The sequence below is a fragment of the Triticum urartu genome, chromosome 5, assembly GCF_003073215.2.
Source record: "Triticum urartu cultivar G1812 chromosome 5, Tu2.1, whole genome shotgun sequence".
Lineage (NCBI taxonomy): Eukaryota > Viridiplantae > Streptophyta > Magnoliopsida > Poales > Poaceae > Triticum > Triticum urartu.
In genome coordinates, this window is record NC_053026.1 from 505,432,902 (window position 1) to 505,449,401 (window position 16,500).

Genomic DNA, 16,500 nt, shown 5'->3' on the forward strand with positions numbered 1-16,500 from the left:
TAGCTGGCATGATAATGTATTTCATCATGAAACTTTACAGGCAAGTATTATACATTCATAGGTATGTATGTATTTTTAATAACTTTTAAAACCTAAAAAACAAAATTTTAATTTTTTTTTCAAAATTGTGCTCCGTGGAGCTCGGGAGCCAAGCACAATTTTCGCCTTCTAACCCCATACGGTCGGTTTTTTCCCGATGGCACGTGCTTAGGGCGGCCTGCAAAAAAAAACGTGCTTAGGGCGCCTCATGTCTCGCATTAAGCGAAACCTATGGAAGCCTCCTTGTTGAAGCGAGAGCAATATGGGCAGGCCCAGACACGTGGGATGCCACAGCCGTGTTTTTTCTTTTCTTTTTATATTTTCTGTTTTAGTTTTTGTATTATTATTTTTACTTTACTTTGTATTTTAAAATATTCTATATATATATATATTACAAAAACACTATAACAAAACATTTGAAAATGTTGACCAAGCATTTGAAAAATGCTAAATGTGTATAAAAATGTTTAATATATATAGAAACAATGTATACAAGAAACAAATGTGTATGAAAATAATTTATCATGTATTTTAAAAAATTAATCAAGCATTTGAAAATGTATTGAATATTATAAAAATGTTAAATCTGAATAGAAAAATTGTTGACCATGTATGAAAAATAATGAATTTTTTTATCATGTATATCAAAAACTAATCAAGCATACGAAAAAAATGTTGAAAAGTATTTCAAAAATATTAACCAAGCATTTGGAAAATGTTAAATGTGTATAAAAACATGTTGACCATTTATTAAAAAATGATAAAAAATTGATCATGTATATAAAAATGTTAATCAAGCATTTGGAAAATATTTGAACAAGAATTTTAAAATTGTTAAATGTGCATGGAAAAATGTTGAACATTTATTAAAAATTAATGTTGCATTTGAAAAATATTATTCAAGCATTTGTATAAATTTAAATGTGTACAGAAAAAATATTGACGAAGCATTTGAATTTTTTTAGATGTGTATTGAAACAATGCTGACCATATATTACAAATATGTTAATCTTGTATTTGAAAAATATTAATTAAGCATTTAAAAATGTTACATTTTGCATAGATAAAATGTTGACCATATATTCAAAAATGTTAAATTTATGTTGAGAAAATGTTAAACTTGTATTAAAAATGTTCTTAACATATACAAAAAATGTAGAATAAAAACAAAAAGAACCAAAGAAGACAAACAAATGAAAACCCTCGGCGCACTTACCCCGGACGATGCTAGGCGGGCTTGTCGTGGTTGCATATGGCCCAATTAGCCAGAACGCTCCAAAAAAACTTGGTAATAGCCTCCCTCCAGACACTTGGCCCACTTAGGCTTGTATAAGGTGTGACAGAAAAAGCTATTATTTGCAAGGATAAAGATGGTAAATATACTGGCCCCTCGGCCTTCGTCTTCGAAGGACTTGTCGACCCAGCGACACTTGAAGCCCAAGCGTGCAAGGAGGCTCTGGCGTTGGCTACTGATCTTCACCTTGACTCGTTGTGCATTGCATCAGACTGCTTAGAAATGGTGGCTAATATTGCATCGGTTGCCCAAGATTACAACCTCGCCAAAGCGGCATCCACTCTTATATTTGCCCGAGATTATTTGTATTCCTATGAACCTTTGCAAATTAATAAAGGATGATGTGACTAAAGAAAAAAGAACATAGGCTTATACAACGCAAGGTGGTTAAAAATAAAGCGGTTTTTTCTTAAGCACCGATGCTTATTTGTAGACAGGAGACGCTTAATTATGCATTCCTGTTACACGAGACAAAAACTCAATTTATTTTATCAGGCAACTCCATAAGCATTTTGCATTGTATAAAGTGTTGACTGTTAATCACAGGATGAGGAAGCCATCACACGGACAGAATGTCTCCAAAAAAAATTGGACGGACAGGAAAATTAGGACGCTAAATCAGGCGGCTAGAAAGTTTGATGGCGTGAGAGGGCTGGGAAGATGCTCAATTTGACCGTCCTTAACAACTTACGCTTGGAAATTGATCAAGTGTGAGAAATCCTCCTAAAGAAAAGAGCACCTGTTAATGTGCAACATGACAGAAATGCCCCTTCCACTAACAAACGGCCTAGAATCCAATCTGGACATTCTGACAAACGGCCTAGAATTCAATCTGGACTTGATGGAGAAACTACTGTTCAAAACCTGCTTGGGAAACTACTGATGAGAACTCTGTGGCAGCATGTGGGCATGTTGGAAAAACCTTTAACCCTATCAAACACCAGATGTAATCTGAACTTGCTGACAAACGGCCTAGAATTCAACCTTTAGAAGTGGAGGAGCAATCTGAGAATTTGGGCAGATGTAATCCATCCTCAGATTAGTATTAAATCCCTCAGTTCGCGCCACCTAAATTTACACAAATTGCACAGAAAAACAGCGTTAGCAAATCTGCATCGAACACCAGATATTCCAAACGTGCATGTGCTGCGCTTTGTACCACTTGCTGTGCACTTAGATGTCAAACCCTGGTGTTTTGTGCAATGTAACATAAAATAGAACAAATAAAACTTTTAATCTGTTCAAACCATAAGCATATCTGTAAGGGCGAGAAAACCCTGTCACCACAAAGAAGTCGTGATTCTGTTTCTGTTGTCGATAACAAGCCTGCGTTGTTCTGAAGAAAAATTCGAATAATTGACAGAAAATCTCGACAAAGATCAAGTAGATGTTCTAGAGACGAAGCAATATCTACATGGAATCCATTACAGGTATTTGCAAGCTGCTTCATGGCATGAACCCTCCTGTACCTTGTGATGCCAGCGCATTTTGGCACCTTGCTCAGAGCTTCTATGAAGTTCTCCACTGCAACTCGATTTGAATCTGCCCATTTTTCGAGTCAATGAGATGGAACTTCTCGTTAATCCGCTTGTTGCTGATAACGTCTGCCAGGGCTATATCAATGTAGCCCAAGGCTTCCTGTACCAACATAACATAGTAAGCATCAAAAGCTTGAACAATTTCAGACAATCCATGCATTGTATCAAGACATGTCATAAAGAGTTAATCAAGCCCTCAAGATCAAAAGAAACTGAACTGCAATTTTGAGGCTCTCCATTATGAATATTTCTCCTAATCAAGTTGTGGAGCAACCAAAATGCTTGTAGTGAATTACCACACCAATTAAGGGCCAAAAATTTCTCATACAGTATCGTACCTTCCCATGCAATATTCCTTTTTTTCCAGCTTTACTTAGGACTTCAACATGCAACTTATCATTTGTAGGTGGTTCCTCACAAACAAACTCAAATTCATCCTCCCATCGTGGATCCCTGTTCTTCTTGATCACCTAGTACAGAGGAGGGAAATTCAAGTGCCATAATGCATGAGAACACATCATAACCTTTCTAAATAGCTATGTGTAAGCGTCTAATACATATACTATAGTTACAAATACCTTTGTTTTCTTCTCTTCTCCTTTAAAGATTATCTTTGCGTATGGGTTTGTGTGATGCTTCCCTTCAAGATCTTGAGCTTCGTGAACAACAACAAAAAGCAGCCCACCACCAGCTGGAGTGTTGTCTGGAGCTTTCTGCACTTCATCAACACCATCCACGCTTTCTTTCTCCATATCTTCTTCCTTGAAAGGCTTATATGTCGCCTCCAAAATAATCTGACCACGAGACTTCTCATTTTGTATATCATTTGGATCCATGGTCTTCAGTAAGTTAAGAGTCAGCACTTTAGTCTCCTCTGGGGGAAGTTCTTTCAACAGAATCCTGTTCATGCCCATCTTTTCATGTTTACCAACCTAAAAATATCAATGAAATAGCTTAGCTGCATATTATTTGGTAACGAATACGAAAAGGAACTACTTCAGACTTCATGAACAAAGGAAGCCATGCCTGTTCCCAGTCAAAGACATTAATTTCCAGCGACTGGTTTTCTGGATCTGTCACGACAAATTTGAATTCTTCATTCCACTCAGGATTGAGATTGCTGCGTTTTACTGATGTTTTCTTGGATGGAAGCTTGTCATCTGTCATCTTAAGTTTCGCATATGGATCTGATTTACCCAGCAGATCCTTCTTTTTCAGATTTTGAGCTCTTACAACCTTCAGAAGTAGAATTCCAACAGGCTTCTTTGATGCTCTGTCAATATGCAGAAGACATTAGCAACATATATTTTAAAAGCAGTACACAAGCAACCACAGAGTGATCAAAACTATACTTTGAGGCATCCATTATAGGGACTTCTAGTGTCTTTGGCCACAGATACATGTTCGCAACTTGCTTCTTGATGGTGTCCTGCAAATGCACAAAACAGATTAGTTGAATAACGAAATATTTTTATTGATAGGGTGAAGCTAGACACCACATCTCAGGTTTGAGAGATGCAGCATGACTGCAGTGAGCAAAAACAACAAATATACACTATTGACATCACACTACCAAGGCAGAAAAACAAGATTTAGGTACACGACAACGTGGTGTCATGTTGCATGAGCATCATATAGACTACTACAAGCAACAGTGGCATACATACAACAAATTTGATGTCAACGTTACAGAGATAGAGATGAAGTAATTCATTTTAGAATAAACACCTAAATCAAGTATATGACAAGAATGAAGAAGGTTAAACATGAGAAGATTCAGAACAGTAGTCGGGAATACCTGAACGAATTTGTAAAGAACAGGAATAGCCATTAAATCTGCTCCGAATAGTTTGAGCCCAAAATCAACATGTGGCTGCAAAACAAATTGTAACTAGTAAAAAGCTAAAACAAGTGATCAGCAGGGTAGTAAGAATACAACCAACTAGTTGCCAGACCTTCTCCATGAGAGAGACACTAATATTAGCGAAGCAAGGAAATGTAGGCACCAACGGCTTCAGAGTAATACGAGGTGATGCAAAGACTTGCAGATCCACAATCTGAAAGAACAATACAACAAGAAGTAATTCACTAAGTTAACTTCTACAAACCACAAAACATACTTTTCATAAGAAGACAGGAGTTCATACTTGGACGGTTGCTTTCAACCCGTAGGCCTTTGCAACAACAGTAATATTGGGATTTGCAGCCCACTTTAGAGATGGTTCCATTATCAACTCTTTCTCATCGGTGACATAGACTTTCATTCCTGGGGTAAGGCATCAAATGTAAAACATTTAGCATCACATATGATCAATATAATGTAACACCAGCACTTGTTGTGTTCAGAGCACATCATAATCACAAGTAGAAAATCACAATATCGTTAATTCTACGAAGAAAATCGAAGGGCGACTGCTTTTTTCAAGTGTAATTGCAATGTACTATGGTATACACAACATATAGCAGATTAACTGGAGTGGTAGCAATCTCTACATATTGCATATCTGAAGCTATAGTAGGTTCCCAAATAACTGCTTTATCAAAGGATGGCAGCTTCATTGCACATGACCGTATGAATACAACTGCACTTCAGATACTTTACACGACAATCGCCATATAAAGAGCGTGCATCTGTTCACAAATTCATGCAAAAAAAACCATACTAATATTCTAGTTCAGAAGGAAGTCTGAAACCATTTAAAATATAGCTGCATTATCCATTTGTGTTAAAGGGGAATAAGAACACAAATCTACGAAGCAAACCTTGTTTTTGCCCTAAAGCAGGAGCTGGTGCGAGTAAAAAAAAGGGCCTGGCGCCTTATGCCTAAGAAATACTACTGACCTTGAAAGGTGGGTGGTAAGGTACCCAGAGTAAGTGTTTCGAACTCAACCGAATCTATCTTGTACTTCTCACAGTTCTCAGCAATAATTGGCTTTGCAATATCCTGCGCCATTCTGCAGATAGCCTAAAGGACAAAACCATATAGCACATAAGCTTTAATGCCAATCAGAGATAAACATCTTACACTCAGAGTAATCTACAACATCAAGTACCTTATTAAGATTGGGCCACATCAATTCCAGAAACCTGTTGAGCCAATCAATCTAACAACAAACAGCAAGGAAATGAGGATATAAAGAACTGTGAACTGCTACAATTTAAATACATGAGTTTATTAATCAATTAGTTGCAAGCTTAAAAATTTGGGAAGCATACTCTATCATAGTCGGGATTCTTGACCCACATAGGAATTTCAGGAAGGATTCCATCCAAAGAATTTGAGTCATATTCCACAAGTGGGCGAACTTCGACATCCTGAAAGGTAATCAGGAAAGAGCGTTACCATCATGTAGTACTGGGTTTGACCAGGAACATTATATATCAGTTATAAACCGAACAAAGAGGTATAATCTTAAGGTGTCCCGGGATCACATCAGTCAAAATAGTTTAGACATTTTTTAGCAAAGCAGTTATTGCTAGCACAACTATGTTCATATACAGCAACAAAAAATGATGATTATACAAAGAAAATGAGGTTCAGTGAAAGAAACTGCCCACCTTGACATTCGTTGGCTGGAAGTAGATGAAGAAGTAGTACCCAATAGCAATACCAGAAGAGAATCCAAATCCAAATCCAAAGAGACCAAGCACCGTGCTGACTACGCCCATCTCTGATTGCTTTTAAGACCTTAAAATGTATGCTAGCTTTCTATCAGAAATTGCAAAACCAAACATACTCCAAGGAAAATAAACCAGTGAAAATTATATTTATAAATTGCTGAGGAACAACCAGAGAAAGCTAATACCAGCTTTTAACACGGTTATTTTCTGCAAATATCCTATTCAAGTTTATTCAGATGGGTTTCTGTAGGGCTTTATCTCTAGCCTACCCCAACTTGCTTGGGACAAAAGGCTTTATTGCTGTTGTTCTATCCTGGTCAAATTTATACAGATGGCATGAAACAATCCCCGATTTTATACTAGTAGTTATTTTAATTACAAACATATCTATACCGATTCTGAAAGTTAACATAAAGCAGTTTCTCAAATTAAAAATGGAGGAACCCATCAGTGCAGATTCCACCACGGTATGGAAGAAATGCCTCAGACCACATATCGCAAAATACTAAGCGAAAGGCTCTTTCAATGAGTGAAAACGACAGGAAGGTTAATGATATAAAACAAAGCTTAGCATAGCTGATGTCAATCGTCCTGAAAATACAAAGATAAAGGTACTTGGGGACGCAAGGAGAATAGCTGTAGCTTTCAGAGTTGATCCCACGGATTTCAGAATAATATAGGGTGGCTCTACCAAATTGCATGGTGGAGTAAAAGGGTGGCGGCACTTTTGGAGATTGTCCTTGCTCAAGGGTCACGTTGGTACTTAATCTTTGCCTTCAAGGCAGGTTTCTTCTTTGGGATCAGATCATGGATTGTAAATTGCAAGTGCCAATAAAACTAAGTGATGGGGCAATTATCAAACAATAGAGGTCATCTCAGCCTTGCCCAGTATGACGATTTCTTCTTCATAAAAAAATACTATACTATTAGGTAGAATCGAGTTATTAAAAAAACAAATAAAGCAATCTGAAGGAGAGCTGCGCGCAGATTACAGGGTGTATGTAGTGCCCAAGCAACACATCCGTATTGCTAAGAGGAATTCAACTACATCCAGTTGGAGAAACAACCTAGGTTGCCGCATTTATCGATTCACGAACATGCATGTCCTGAATAAACACGATTTGACCATGACAGCAACAAAAAATGAAACACGAAGACGCATCAGACAGAGCAGATCGACGCACAAACGCGCTGCCAACCCGACGAATCAGGCGTCCAAACGACACCACCCGACGAGACCGCGCCACAGGATGCGTCGCGGGAGGCGGATCTGGGCGAGCATCCGGCGCAGAGAAGCCTGCACGAACCCACCGACGGCGGCACCGGCACCACACCCCCGGCCCGGAGAACAACCCCCGCTACGCGAATTCGAAACCTCCGGCCCGGCGGGGCACGGACGTACCGGGCCGCCGCCGCACCCGGGCACGCGACGGGAAACCGAAGGATCGGCGGGGACGGGCAGCGGCCGCGCGCGCGTGGGGCGCCCCGAAACGGTTAGGAGGGGGAGAGGGGACGAACCAGAGAGGCCGGCGGCGGGTGTCGCGGTCCGTGCGGCGCCGGTCACCAGAGTGTGTGGGCGGAGGAGGCGGGGCGCGCGGCCATGGAACGCGGCGGGGAGGGGATTTCGAGGGGCGGAGCGGAGGGATCGAATGGGTGTGTGGGTGGGAGGAAACGTCTGGTGCATGGGCCGCTCGGCACGTTGCGGCACACGCGGCCGCGATCCCGGCTCCCGGGTGGAGTTAATTAGCGGCGGGGGCCGGACGGGGCCCACCGCTGATTGAGGACGGTTATTAAGCTGCGAGGGTGCCTCGGTGCCGCTGGCGTGCGGGCCAGGGCACGGGCGCATCCGCTCCGCGCGCACGGCGGCGAGGCGATGCGATGCGTGCGCCCCGTGCCGTGAGGCCGTTTTTGTTCTCTCGGCCGGCCTCCTCCGTGAATCGCTAATTCATGGAGTGCCATATGGCAGAGTGACCGCTTTCCTGTCAAAAGTTCAGTGACAGGTGAACCAATAAGTGGTTAAATAGTTAGGACGATAGTGGTGTCCCCAGTCCATCCCTATGATGACTTCGTAAAAATTTCAAAATAATATGTCGACTTAGTCTCAAAGGTGCTCATAGTGGTCGGGTGTGCGTGTGTGCGTTCATAGGGATGAACATATGCGCGTATAAATGACCGCTTGCGTCTCTACTGTGTTCAAAAGAAAATTCAATAGCTGAATGAGTGAAGTCTGTTTTAAACTGTAAGATTATGAAGGGTGACATAAACGAACCCCCACTTATAAATCCCGGAAGTCCGTCCTCTATATTCCTCAATCTCGGTCGTTCTAAACCCTAGACTGGTCCTATACTTGTTTGGAGGGACAATCTCGGTCGGGGTTGGTTGTTTGTCTCACTAACCACATGGGGCTACATGTCATATTTTATCTTCATCCCCAGTCTCACATTCAGGGTACCAATTTCAGGGATTTAGACATGGGGTTCATTTATGTCAGCTTTACAATCTCAGGATTCAAAACAGACTCCACTCGTAGTTGAACATATTCCGTGCCCCTGACTCGGAAGAAGAACGGCCCAATCCAAGAGACGGCGAAGTAATTGTTTTTACTGACCACATGAACCGTGGCTTCTCACCGGCCGGCTCAAAGTTCTTTAGAGAGGTCCTCCACTTTTTCAAACTCCACCCTCAAGATATCGGGCCCAATTTTATATCTAACATTTGTAACTTCCAAGTGCTTTGTGAGGTATATCTTCAACAAGAGCCGACCGTGGAGTTGTTTAGAGAATACTTTTATCTGAATCAGCAGAACGAGTGCACCAACGGCCTCAGCTTAGAACTCGGAGGCATCTCAATTCAGCGTCGGCAGGGTGCTGTATTCCCTCTCATAGTCTTACCAAGTCACCCAAAGGACTGGAACCAGACTTGGTTCTACTGTCAAGACATTTCGCCGTCGAACGAGAAGCCACTGCCGGGTTATCGCCCCGATCGTCTTAACCCCAAGTTCGCGCTTCCCGACAAGCTTACTGCCGCTGAACGCAAGAGGATGATACCTTCCATCAAAAGGATTAATGCTCTGTTAGGGAATGGGTTAAGTGGAGTTGATCTGACCCGCTGCTGGATCTCATGGCGGGTCATCCCTTTAAGCCGTCGATCAAAGCTGATGTATGAGTATGGTGGAGGCCCGAATGACTCTCCTCATCACAACCTCGTTCAATTAACAGAAGAAGATATTGTTTCAATGTCAACTCTTCTGGTGAACGGGAAATACGAAGATTGTAGTGTCGTCGGGTTAAACCCCTTCTGCCAGCTTAACTCGGTGCCAGAAGTAAGGATATTGTTATTTCTCTCCTTTGTATTTTCCCAGCCGTATTGTTTTAATACTTGCCTGACTCTTTATCTTGTTTTTACCTGTCTGCAGGCCAACTCTGACTTCTGGAAAGTTAAGTATGACCGCGAGGCTGCCAAGAAAGCGAAAGTCGCCGCCATAAACGCCAAGAAAACGACTCGGAGGTCGGAAAAGAAGAAAAGGAACACTGCTGAAGATTGGATGAAGCTTGATGACACATCTGATTCGGAGGTAGCCCTTGATTCCCTTGGCCAATTTTTTAACAATCTTATTGACACTGATTCTTACCAGGATGATACTGGGGCCAGTCAGGCTGTGGAAGCAGAGGTAACTATCATTTCCTCCGACTCAGAGACCTTGCCAAGACAAAAAGTTCGACGAGTGATCCGTAAAGTAAGGTTTTCTAACCCTTTAGCTCACTTGGATCCCAACTTTCATTTGAAAAAGCAGCAACATGAAAGCCGCCGTCAAGCTCGGACTGAAGATGAGCTGGCTGTCGTTCTTCAACAAACTCCTCGGAAGCGCCCGAATGAGGTTTACTTCTTTCTGTCTTTAACTCTGTTTAATGGATCCTTCCCCTTGTATTACTTTAACTCTATTTTATCTTTTCAGGAGTTGTCTCGCTCTTCTGGCGACTCATCGCAGACGCAATTTCCGGCCTTCAAGACTGCCCCTGGGTAATGAAAAATCCTCATGTTTTCCGGGTTGTTCAAATTGTATCTTTATACTGACAATCCTGCAACATTTTTCTTAGTGGCCAAGCTAAATCCAAGAAAGCAAAGGTAGCTAAACCGGCAGAAGACCCGTCGGTGCTTGCATCTGACCCGGCCAGGCCATCTTCTCCATTAACCGACGCTCCAGAAGACCCGCCTGTTGATGCAGAAGCAAATCCTCTTGAGCCGTCGTTTGATGAGACCACTGTGAACCCTTCTGCTACTGGACCATCAAGCTCAGCCAACCCGCCATCACCGTCTGCACAAGACGTTCAGATCACCGAGAGTCGCTTTATTGAACTAGGGAATCCAACTATGCTGGCTCGGTGTACTGCGAAACAAGAGGCATTGGAGAGGCAGAAAGTGCGCTTTGACATTGCCAATTACGACCGTCTAAATGCCAACGATATTTTATCCGGCTATCTCAGCCACGTGCACTCCAGTCGCGACTCTGAGAACGAAATGGTCAAACAGTTGCAGCTGAAATATGGGGTATGTTCTTCCGGCTTATCTATATTCCTTCAGCCCCCAAGTCTTCAGATTATGAAACAACCGGAATGATCTGTAGACTTTAGCATATAGGCCAAGACCTTTACCTTTGATTTTCTTGAATTCAATAAAATAGAACAAAACTTCACCTGTAGTCCCCAAGGGCCGGTTCTTTTTGATCATAAATGAGCCGGTACCTTAAATTGTTTTGTACCGTATTCAAAGAACTTAATATTCTGGCTTAACCTTGAGAAACTTGCTGAATTGCATACATTAGCCCCCAAGTGCCAAGTGATGTTACTTTGTAAAGTACTTGGGACTTAAAGTATGTCTTTAGAGCCATAAGAAATTGTTTTGGTATACATTATCCCCCAAGTGTCAAGTGGTTTTTTATAAAGTACTTGAGACTTGAATCTTGATTGTTGATCTTTAAGCGAAATCTTGACTCATCTGAGTATGCTCATTTTGCAGAATGCTTTATCTGAACTGAACTCGCAATTGACTGATGCAAAGACCCGGCTAGCAGGTCAGGAAACAGAAATCAAGTCTGCTAACTCCAAATTGCAAGTAAGTCTCTCTGAGACGGAAAACTTAAAGACCAGTTTAGCTGCCAAGAAGAAGACCTGGGCAGAGGAAAAAATGCTACTGACACAACGCGCTGAGAGAACCGAAGCAGCCCTTGAAGAGGTTTCAACAGAGCTGAACGGCTTAAAGGGCCGGGTGTCTCAAATGGTGGCCGCCATCTTTGGCAAGCCGTCCATTTTTAATCCTATGTACTTTTTGCTGATCCGGAATATAAGCCGCCAGCTGACTTTGTTTTTAAAACATGCGCAGGCCCACGAAGCAAGAACCTGAGCCAAGATCCTTTGATTAAACTGAAGGCAGTGTACACTTTAGTAGAACAACTGTATATTGGCGCACAACGGGAACTTGCCACCATCTCTCCTGCCAATCTAGGACCCAACCGGCTCAGCGACGTTTTGAAGAAACTATCAATCCTGCCTGCCAGATTTCAAGAAGTGAAGCGCTCCTGTGCGCGAGCCGGGGCTTTGACTGCCCTGAGCCGCTCCAAGGCTTGGGTGCCAAACCTAGACCCAGCGGACGTGGCCAGAGGCTATCCCACCGTAAAGGAAGACGGATCTCCCTTTGAGCAGGATGACTTCATGGCTTGCGTGCGCGAAGTCCGGCCTCAGGCAACTACCCTTGGAGATGATACCAATATTGACAAATATCAGTCGGGTTTTGATGCTGAAAATAAGAAGACGACGACTCCCTCGTACAAGATGACGGATTTGATCCCGCCTGTAAGAGAAAATACATTTGCCCCGGAAGTTGACCCGGCAGGCGTGATCGACGATGAAGCAGAATTCGTCGCCGGGAATGGTTTTGACTGGTCAAAACCCAACTTCCAGCCAACAGAGGGCGGTGAACCGGCGAGGGAGGAATAATAACCATCTTCATTGGCTTATAAAAAGTCATGTAATAGTTTAGCTGTGAAAACACTGAATGCCTTGCTTATGCCATCGTGCATAAAACACTGTATGTGACTATGTGTTTCCTGATGGAAATATATGCATTATATTTGATGATTGTTTCTGCAACACTTTAACTCTGTTCCCTGTAGATACAAGAGAAAAGACTGGCTTGGCAGCTTAGAACCAAACGGGTTAAAACACCCGACTTATATCCAATATGTTTATCATAATAGAAAACAGAAAACATATATAAATAAAGGACAAGGGCTGAAACTAACTCTTTAGTTAATGCAGCAGGCAATTATATATAAATAATAGCCATACTTGTACCTTTGATCCTTAGACCACCGGCTTGAGTAACCCGGGTAATGAATCTGATAACTCAATCTTTCTGAGAAATCAATACCTTTGAATACTTTAATGATCGTCATACCTTGGTAGCCTTGTTGTCAAATAGACAAGCCGACGAAGAAGATCATGCTAATTATTTGCAACAAGAAACTCAAAGGCAAATAACAGTTAACAAGTATGATTTAACCTTATATTTAAAGGTTGGTGGTGTTGGGAATATGCCCTAGAGGCAATAATAAATTAGTTATTATTATATTTCCTTGCTCATGATAATCGTTTATTATCCATGCTAGAATTGTATTGATAGGAAACTCAGATACATGTGTGGATACATAGACAACACCATGGCCCTAGTAAGCCTCTAGTTGACTAGCTCGTTGATCAATAGATGGTTACGATTTCCTGACCATGGACATTGGATGTCGTTGATAACGGGATCACATCATTGGGAGAATGATGTGATGGACAAGACCCAATTCTAAGCCTAGCACAAAGATCGTGTAGTTTGTATGCTAAAGCTTTTCTAATGTCAAGTATCATTTCTTCAGACCATGAGATTGTGCAACTCCCGGATATCATACGAATACTTTGGGTGTGCCAAACATCACAACGTAACTGGGTGGCTATAAAGGTACACTACAGGTATCTCCGAAAGTGTCTGTTGGGTTGGCACGAATCGAGACTGGGATTTGTCACTCCGTGTAAACGGAGAGGTATCTCTGGGCCCACTCGGTAGGACATCATCATAATGTGCACAATGTGATCAAGGAGTTGATCACGGGATGATGTGTTACGGAACGATTAAAAGAGACTTGCCGGTAACGAGATTGAACAAGGTATCGGGATACCGACGATCGAATCTCGGGCAAGTACAATACCGATAGACAAAGGGAATTGTATACGGGATTGATCGAATCCTCGACATCGTGGTTCATCCGATGAGATCATCGTGGAACATGTGGTAACCAACATGGGTATCCAGATCCCGCTGTTGGTTATTGACCGGAGAACGTCTCAGTCATGTCTGCATGGTTCCCGAACCCGTAGGGTCTACACACTTAAGGTTCGATGATGCTAGGGTTATAAAGGAAGTTTGTATGTGGTCACCGAATGTTGTTCGGAGTCCCGTATGAGATCCCGGACGTCACGGGGAGTTCCGGAATGGTCCGGAGGTAAAGATTTATATATGGGAAGTCCTGTTTTGGTCACCGAAAAAGTTTCGGGGTTTATCGGTAACGTACCGGGACCACCGGGAGGGTCCCGGGGGTCCACCAAGTGGGGCCACCAGCCCCGGAGGGCTGCATGGGCCAAGTGTGGGAGGGGACCAGCCCCAGGTGGGCTGGTGCGCCTCTCCACCAAGGCCCAAGGCGCCTCCAAGAGGGAAAGGGGGCAAACCCTAGGGCAGATGGGCCCTAAGGCCCACCCCAGGTGCGCCTCCCCCTCTCCCCCTTGTGGCCGCCACCCAGATGGGATCTGGGGGCTGCCGCCACCCCTAGGGAGGGAACCCTAGGTGGGGGCGCAGCCCCTCCCCTTCCCCTATATATACTTGAGGTATTGGAGGCTCCAAGACACACGAGTTCCTCTCCTTCTTGGCGCAGCCCTACCCCTCTCCCTCCTCGTCTCTTGCGGTGCTTGGCGAAGCCCTGCTGGAGTACCACGCTCCTCCACCACCACCACGCCGTTGTGCTGCTGCTGGATGGAGTCTTCCTCAACCTCTCCCTCTCTCCTTGCTGGATCAAGGCATGGGAGACGTCACCGAGCTGTACGTGTGTTGAACACAGAGGTGCCGTCCGTTCGGCACTAGGATCTCCGGTGATTTGGATCACGACGAGTACGACTCCTTCAACCCCGTTCTCTTGAACACTTCCGCTTAGCGATCTACAAGGGTATGTAGATGCACTCTCCTTCCCCTCGTTGTTGGTTTCTCCATAGATAGATCTTGGTGACACGTAAGAAAATTTTGAATTTCTGCTACGTTCCCCAACAGTGGCATCATGAGCTAGGTCTATTGCGTAGATTCTATGCATGAGTAGAACACAAAGTAGTTGTGGGCGTTGATTTTGTTCAATATGCTTACCGTTACTAGTCCAATCTTGTTTCGACGGTATTGTGGGATGAAGCGGCCCGGACTGACCTTACACGTACTCTTACGTGAGACTGGTTCCACCGACTGACATGCACTAGTTGCATAAGGTGGCTAGCAGGTGTCTGTCTCTCCCACTTTAGTCGGAACGGATTCGATGAAAAGGGTCCTTATGAAGGGTAAATAGCAATTGGCATATCACGTTGTGGTTTTGCGTAGGTAAGAAACGTTCTTGCTAGAAACCCATAGCAGCCACGTAAAACATGCAAACAACAATTAGAGGACGTCTAACTTGTTTTTGCAGGGTATGCTATGTGATGTGATATGACCAAGAAGAATGTGATGAATGATATGTGATGTATGAGATTGATCATGTTCTTGTAATAGGAATCACGACTTGCATGTCGATGAGTATGACAACCGGCAGGAGCCATAGGAGTTGTCTTTATTTATTGTATGACCTGCGTGTCATTGAACAACGCCATGTAATTACTTTACTTTATTGCTAACCGATAGCCATAGTAGTAGAAGTAATAAGTTGGCGAGACAACTTCATGGAGACACGATGATGGAGATCATGATGATGGAGATCATGGTGTCATGCCGGTGACAAGATGATCATGGAGCCCCAAGATGGAGATCAAAGGAGCTATATGATATTGGCCATATCATGTCACTATTATTTGATTGCATGTGTTGTTTATCATGTTTTTGCATCTTGTTTACTTAGAACGATGGTAGTAAATAAGATGATCCCTCATAATAATTTCAAGAAAGTGTTCCCCCTAACTGTGCACCGTTGCGACAGTTCGTTGTTTCGAAGCACCACGTGATGATCGGGTGTGATAGATTCCAACGTTCACATACAACGGGTGTAAGACAGATTTACACATGCAAACACTTAGGTTGACTTGACGAGCCTAGCATGTACAGACATGGCCTCCGGACACAGAAGACCGAAAGGTCGAACATGAGTCGTATAGAAGATATGATCAACATGAAGATGTTCACCGATGTTGACTAGTCCGTATCACGTGATGATCGGACACGGCCTAGTTGACTCGGATCATGTAATCACTTAGATGACTAGAGGGATGTCTATCTGAGTGGGAGTTCATAAGATGAACTTAATTATCCTGAACATAGTCAAAAAGATCTTTGCAAATTATGTCGTAAGCTCGCGCTTTAGTTCCACTGTTTAGATATGTTCCTAGAGAAAATATAGTTGAAAGTTGACAGTAGCAATTATGCGGACAGTAGAAAGCTTATGTCCTTAATGCACTGCTCAGTGTGCTGAACCCCGAACGTCGTTTGTGGATGTTACGAACATCGGACATACACGTTTAGATAACTACGTGATAGTTCAGTTAAACGGTTTAGAGTTTAGGCACCAAAGACGTTTTCGAAACGTCGCGGAACATATGAGATGTTTCGAGGGCTGAAATTGGGATTTCAGGCTCGTGCCCACGTCAGGAAGTATGAGACCTCCGACGACTTTCTTAGCCTGCAAACTAAGGGAGAAAAGCTCAATCGTTGAGCTTGTGCTCAGATTG

General features: G+C 43.0%; 1 protein-coding gene across 2 annotated transcripts; it reads right to left on the reverse strand.

The window, feature by feature from the left end:
• Positions 1 to 2,543: 2,543 nt before the first annotated feature.
• LOC125510175 (synaptotagmin-2-like) lies at positions 2,544 to 8,216 on the reverse strand. 2 transcript variants are annotated; one of them, XM_048675274.1, is made up of 13 exons: positions 8,012 to 8,216; positions 6,431 to 6,560; positions 6,089 to 6,187; positions 5,926 to 5,976; positions 5,714 to 5,837; positions 5,019 to 5,137; positions 4,827 to 4,928; positions 4,670 to 4,744; positions 4,224 to 4,300; positions 3,898 to 4,144; positions 3,450 to 3,803; positions 3,210 to 3,341; positions 2,544 to 2,971 (listed from the first exon to the last, which is right to left on the reverse strand). In XM_048675274.1, the coding sequence occupies exons 2-13, from the start codon at positions 6,539 to 6,541 to the stop codon at positions 2,843 to 2,845; spliced, it is 1,620 nt and encodes a 539-aa protein (XP_048531231.1). In that variant the 5' UTR covers positions 6,542 to 6,560; positions 8,012 to 8,216; the 3' UTR covers positions 2,544 to 2,842. The 2 variants fall into 2 exon arrangements, with proteins under 2 accessions (XP_048531231.1, XP_048531232.1); XM_048675275.1 differs by having other exon boundaries at positions 6,431 to 6,550; positions 8,012 to 8,213.
• Between the last annotated feature and the right edge of the window lie 8,284 nt (positions 8,217 to 16,500).

Bases quoted from the DNA above. Each gene is read 5' to 3' on its own strand.
- LOC125510175 (XM_048675274.1), bottom strand. From the start codon at position 6,541: ATGGGCGTAGTCAGCACGGTGCTTGGTCTCTTTGGATTTGGATTTGGA. The intron at 5,138-5,713 runs GTCAGTAGTATT...GCCTTACCCCAG, and splicing joins CTTACCACCCACCTTTCAAG to GAATGAAAGTCTATGTCACC. The intron at 2,972-3,209 runs GTACGATACTGT...ATGTTGGTACAG, and splicing joins AAGGAATATTGCATGGGAAG to GAAGCCTTGGGCTACATTGA.